Consider the following 6,320-nt stretch of genomic DNA (forward strand, 5'->3'; position numbering starts at 1 on the left):
AAAATTCCTTCAAAGTTCGAGTAAGAATCATGTTTCACAAGATAAAGCAAATTAAGCACAAAACAATCATTCAACACTCAATTTCCTATAAAATTAACATCATATGAATATTAAAAACCATGGAAATATGAGTGTTATCACGCCCCAATAGACGAGAGCCTTTTGATCGGCTCCCTTGACGACGTTCAACGTAGCTTTGGCCAAAAAAGTGCATATGAGCGTCATCTTGGCCACAATGTACCCGCCTCGTTGCTTTTATCGCTGTCTGCATAGCAGGTATCCGCCACATCATCGTCTCGAGTAAAAATGGTGTTTAAGTTGATTCCTTCAAGATCCCCCGTAGACATTATGTTTGATTCTTGAGAGAACAACGAGAAAGTTTTCTTGGACGAATTTGAATTCCCCCGGAGACGGGGTTGAATTTTGGAGGTGGTTGCTCCAATAATTTTCCCATTCGATCTTCATCCATTTTTTTTCCACAATAAAATGAAAGAAGACCACTAAAATAAGAATAAAGAAAATAAAGAAGAAGGTGAATTTTGTGTGAAAAAAAGTGAAGAAGTTGTAGTAGTATTTATAGGAGGAGAATATAATAATACAAAAAATTGAAGAATGCCGATGAAAATTGCAACTTCTAGTTTCTTTCTTTTTTTTTTTGGCATGTTAGGTGTTGCTCAAGTTTTTCTCTATTTTTTTCGGCCCATTTCTTGATTGGGTCGTGTATGGGACGCGCTCGCCCCTTTATTCTCCCGGCTCGGCAATGGCAAGGGGCTTGTGTTCGATTCGTGAGCCCCTAAGTACAAATTTTATTGGAGTAGTAGTATTAATTAAATGCATTGTGAATATGAAAAAAAAAAAAAAAATCATGTTCGGAATAGCTTTAAAATAGAGCAAGAGATCAATCTTCTAAAAAATAATGGATAATAAAGTTTAGGTTAAATTAAAATGGTGGAGCACATGTGGTGGAATTTACAAATCTATATTAAGGATAATATATAGGAGTATTACTTTATTGTGGATTATGTCTATAAATACAATAAAATTATTTTTTAAATATTTTAAAATGGAAAATTGTAATTAGTTTCTCAAAGCGAAGAGAGTAAAATACATTCGCGAACTTTGTGGATTTCATTTGTTAAATTAATAGGTTCAAGATCAACTTTATAAATAAAATTAGAAATCATATTCATACTCATTTTATACAATTGAATAAATTGATTTAACTTCGTGCCTATTAACTAACAACACCTACACACTCAAACTCAATTTTATTACGTCATTATCGTATTTATAATTTTCTCAACAAAATCTGAAGTTGTTGCTGCTGGACGAAGATGAAGTGAAAAGGAAGTTCATCAACTCTTCTATCAGCTTTCATCTATTTGATTCGAATTCTTCTGCAGTCTGATCCAAACCCATAAATTGCAGATTCACAGAAGGAATAATGGGATCAGAGAAGAATCCTAAAGCAAATAATGCGGAAAAAGAAGAAGAAGAACGAGAAGAATTTCTTCACCCCCTTTCCGCAGATGATAAATTGCAAACCCTAACCCTCAATAGCGACGGCGAAGAAACCTTCAATGGAGAAGTCTCTACATCCAAATCCTATTCACATTACCGCAGTGCCATGACTACTCTTTCCTCCTCCACCGAGCAACCCCTTTTCCCTCCGCCGTCGGTCGCCACGACTCCCGCCGTCTCGGATCCCCTCCTATTCCCCTCTCACAACCCCTCTCTTGATTCCCCATCCTACGCGGACATGTTCCATCCGTTCCACGAAAGGCTCCCGGAATCCAACGGAAACGGCGAGATCTCCGGCGAGGACACGGTTTCGTCGCCTCTATCTCAGTCTTCTAGCTCTGACTATCTGAGAATCAGCGTTTCGGATCCGCAGAAGGAGTTTGAGCCCTCGAATTCGATTGTTCCGGGTGGGAATACTTACATCAGTTATCTGATCATGACGAGCACGAACATTGCGGATTATGAGGAGTCGGATTTTAGCGTGCGCAGGCGGTTTAAGGATGTAGTTACGCTGTCGGATCGGCTGAGTGAAGGTTACAGAGGGTTCTTCATCCCGCCTCGGCCGGATAAGAGTTTAGTTGAAAGTCAGGTGATGCAGAAGCAGGAGTTTGTGGAGCAGAGAAGAGTGGAATTGGAGAAGTACTTAAAGAGGCTCGCGAGGCATCCGATGATTCGAAAGAGCGATGAGTTGAGGGTGTTTTTGACGGTGCAGGGGAGAATGCCATTGCCCACGAGCATTGACATGGCGTCGAGGATGCTTGATGGGGCTGTGAGGCTGCCGAAGCAGCTGTTAGGAGAGTCGAGTAGTGTGATTGAGCCGCAAGATGTGGTGCATTCAGCTAAAGGTGGGAGGGATATGCTGAGGTTCTTTAAGGAATTCAAGCAATCTGTTGTCAATGATTGGGGTAACGCAAGGCCGTCTGTGGAGGAGGAGGATAAGGAGTTCTTGGAGAAAAAGGCCAAGTTGAAGGATCTTGAGCAGCATCTCACAAATGCGTCGAAGCAGGTTTCACAACATCCAAGCCTGTGTTTTTCAGTAGAGTGATTGTGAAAATTGTTAATATTTCGCATATTGAGTTTGACAAAGTTGCACTTAGTTCCCAATAGAGTTTTGGTTTTGATTGCCATGTTCAAATTCATTTCTCCTGATTTTTTGTATTATGAACTGGTAGGCAGAATCATTGGTTAAGGCACAGCAAGAAATGGGGGAGATCATGGGAGAATTGGGGTTGGCTTTTATCAAGTTAACCAAGTTTGAGAGTGAGCAGGCAACATCAAATACCCAAAGAGTGAGGGCTACTGACATGAAAAATGTAGCCACTTCAGCTGTTAAAGTGAGCAGATTGTATCGAGAATTAAATGCACACACTGTGAAGCATTTTGTAAGTCTTGACAAGTTTGCCCCGTCTATTTTTGATTCACTTATTATGTTTGTTAAGGAATATATGGTTCTTCTGGTTTTCTTACTTATTTGTAATATTTCCATTTTGAGTTCATTATTCTCTTTCAATCCAAAAAATGGAGTGATGGAAAAAAGATTAACTTTTTGTGGGCGGTAGCTGTTGCATCATCAATATAAGAGTTAAACATCTTTCAATATTCTTCTGTTAAATATTGTGATTTTATTTTTGAACTCTAATTTGCATTGCAGGATTCATTGCACGAACACATGGGAATGATGTTAGCTGTACACAGTGCGTTTGCAGATCGTTCTAGTGCCTTACTGACATTGCAAACTCTTATATCGGAATTGTCTGCCTTGCATTCAAGAGCTGATAAACTTGAAACTGCTTCATCTAAAATGTTTGGTGGTGACAAGTCAAGGGTTCGCAAGTTGGAGGACTTAAAAGATGCCATTAGGGTCACAGAGGATGCCAAAAGTTGTGCCATCAAAGAATATGAAAGGATTAAGGTATAAACTTTTAGACTGTTTCCTGAAATTATCTAAACGAGATTAATCCCTTTATTGATTTTTTTTGACTGGTGAGTTATATTGAATTTTCATTACCTGATCTTGTGGTCCTGTACTTGAAGTTTCATTTGTCTGTGTGCTTTACGATTCCCGGCATTTCGGATCTTCCTGTCTAATAGGTTTTAGTTGGAAGTCATGTATTTTCATGGTTTTCTTTTACAAATATGGTGGTGCATCAAGTGTCATTTTAGTATGTGTCTATTGCCATTTATTTTAACGGAATAAATTTAATCATCTTACAGATTTGAATGAGAAAGAAGTTGGAATCCTCTTTTTGACTCTGACATTCAACTGTAGTTGTTTATCCATTTGTCCAACTAAAGAATCTTTAAGAGAAACTTCTGCTACTAGCCAATGCAATCATGTGTATTACATGTTCCTTTTTTAGGTTAAGTTATTTTGAGTTGTGCTACTACACATGAAATTTCTAACTTGGAATAACACACTGCCTTTATTTCAGAGCTCCTTTTTTTAAAATTTATGGAGACCATTTGAGGTTTAGAATATGTTTGTACTTATCATATGGACTTTGATTGCAGGAGAACTGTAGTTGCTTTCTGTTATGACGCTTCACTTTAGCTGTTAGCTTAGAGATCCACTACTTGTTTAAACTGTGGTCATTGCAGACTTGCAGTTTTCCCTATTTGCCTTCCTGTTAATCAGATAACGAACTTTCATTGGATAGTTAAAGTGACTTTGAAGGATGAGATGATACTTTGTGATTATGGTAAATCCTAACTTTGGTACTTCATTAGAGTTTTTGTACGTAAGCACTATATCCTTGTGGTTATGGGCATTCCAGGTTTATGCTCTATCAAGAGATAAAGATCTGTAGAATGTTTTGCTGGAGAACTTCCATGTCTACAGATGTACATTGACTTCTTGTGCATTTTAGGTCTGAGTTTCCCTGATTCTCTAGAGTTAAGAACTACAAGGAACAGAATTCTAGAGTGCAGTGTTCCCACAACATGATAGTTTAATACTCAGTTTGATCTTGACTAATTCATCGTGATAAGTAGTAATTGCTTTTATGTGGAATATGGGAAAGCAAAATACTTCGCCTGAATATTATTCTATTACTTGATATATCTAATATCTTCTTGTCATGAATGATCACAAATACATCTGCAGCAACTCATGTTTTTTCTGGTGCTGGATTGCAATTGAGATAAAAATTACAGAACAATTACATGTTGGCTAGAGATTATTGTCAGTGAGTTCTTTCTGTTTTGGGCTTGATAGTTGCCATAGGTATTCAAGACTTTACTTCCTAAAGGTCAAGATATCGATCTGGTTTTGGTATAACATTATTATTCTTCAGAATGAATGGTTTCAGCATGGTTTCCATTATAAAAACCCTTCTTATATCCTTGCAGCTCATTTGCCAAGAACCCATTAAGCAAACTATGAAGCTATCTTTTCATTTCTTGCCATCTTTCTCTTGTAGTTTTTCTTAATTTTTGGTTTCAATGTGCGCTTCTCCTGCCTCTCCACCAAAAGGTGGGGTTGAGATGCCCATCATGTTTAGAAGGTGGAAAAAGGTAGCGCCGTTTGTCTTCTTCCATGGAATTGGTCCAGAACATTGATGTAAAAAGTGCTATGATCACAGGAAAATAATAGGACCGAAATCCAAAGGCTTGACGAAGAAAGAAAGGCCGACTTTGTTAACATGCTGAAAGGATTTGTTACAAATCAGGTACGTCCCTGAGCAACAATAACTGCACTCTTCCTAGTGTGGCTCCATATCTCCGCCTTTTCAAATGCATCATCTCAATAACATGTGCTGCTTCCTGAAATTTGGCAAGTTTGAAATACACGCTGCTGTCTATCTATAAATCATGTCTGGCAGGCAACTGAAACGACAGAGCTGAATAGTACTACAGAATAAGAGTTCATGTAGAAGAACTGGTTTTTTCTTCTTAGTTGAAGAAAATGCATGATCCTTCTCTCAACACCGAGACCTTAACTTTTGCCATGGTCGTCGCAGGTTGCATATAGTGAGAAAATTGGAATTGAGTGGACCAAAGTGGCGGAGGAGACAAGCAGATACGCGAGGGAGAGCACGTAGAGGACTTGTGTATATTTTCAGATTCTTCTTCAACCTTTTGGTATGAGCTTGTGAAGTAGCTAAGAGGAGTAATGGTGCGTAATAAACATCATACAGAAAGTTAGTCTTAATTTTATTTCTTCATCGCTTAGACTGTTTTTCTGGTTTGTAAGAGGTTGTTTGTACATCCTCACAACTTCGACTGTAATGCTGTAACCATTTTACTCCTATTATACAAAACAATATCTCATACTTTCTCCAATGTCATTTGGTGAGCCATTTCCAATTTCTATGGTCCTATTTTTTAATAACAATAGATAAGGAGTGTGACATCGTTTCTATCATTACCTTACATAAGTCAAAACGACGACGTGCAACCCCCTTATTGTAATTGTTTAAAATGATTGCAATTTTCACTTAGCCATCTTAAGTGGAAACTCATTTATCATGTTGAAGATTCTCCAATAGAGTCTAATTGCATAATTGATGACCTCATGAAAGAATCTAAAATTCGTGATTTAAAAAAAAGAGTTAATTGCATCAAAATACCTGACTTTTTCCCAAAATCTGGTTTTTTGACAATCGTTTTAATTGTAGCAAAAATTTCAACGAGCTTTCAATTTATTGCAATGTCCGTCCGGGGAAAATTTCCGGCCAAATTAAATCTGAGTTGGCATTTCTAATGCCAACGTGGCGTCATAAATGTCAAATCACACCCCCTCCCCCTCCCACATCGCCCCCATGTCGCCCTCTCTTTCTTCCACATCCCCCTTCCAAGTT

The 6,320-nt window shown here is 38.1% G+C and overlaps 1 protein-coding gene across 2 annotated transcripts; it reads left to right on the forward strand.

The window, feature by feature from the left end:
• The first annotated feature begins 1,186 nt into the window (after window positions 1–1,186).
• On the forward strand, window positions 1,187–5,802 carry LOC130992066 (sorting nexin 2B-like). 2 transcript variants are annotated; one of them, XM_057916538.1, is made up of 5 exons: window positions 1,187–2,527; window positions 2,694–2,903; window positions 3,173–3,433; window positions 5,103–5,189; window positions 5,481–5,802. In XM_057916538.1, exons 1-5 carry the CDS (start codon window positions 1,445–1,447, stop codon window positions 5,559–5,561), a joined length of 1,722 nt encoding a protein of 573 aa, XP_057772521.1. In that variant the 5' UTR covers window positions 1,187–1,444; the 3' UTR covers window positions 5,562–5,802. The 2 variants fall into 2 exon arrangements, with proteins under 2 accessions (XP_057772521.1, XP_057772522.1); XM_057916539.1 differs by lacking the exon at window positions 5,481–5,802 and having other exon boundaries at window positions 1,246–2,527; window positions 4,994–5,134.
• Window positions 5,803–6,320: the final 518 nt, after the last annotated feature.

This window comes from Salvia miltiorrhiza, chromosome 7, assembly GCF_028751815.1.
Source record: "Salvia miltiorrhiza cultivar Shanhuang (shh) chromosome 7, IMPLAD_Smil_shh, whole genome shotgun sequence".
NCBI classification, from domain to species: Eukaryota; Viridiplantae; Streptophyta; class Magnoliopsida; order Lamiales; family Lamiaceae; genus Salvia; species Salvia miltiorrhiza.

Coding starts and splice junctions, on each gene's coding strand:
- LOC130992066 (XM_057916538.1), top strand. CDS start 1,445: ATGGGATCAGAGAAGAATCCTAAAGCAAATAATGCGGAAAAAGAAGAA. Junction 2,528..2,693: donor TCACAAATGCGTCGAAGCAG/GTTTCACAACAT, acceptor ATGAACTGGTAG/GCAGAATCATTGGTTAAGGC. Junction 5,190..5,480: donor AAGGATTTGTTACAAATCAG/GTACGTCCCTGA, acceptor TGGTCGTCGCAG/GTTGCATATAGTGAGAAAAT.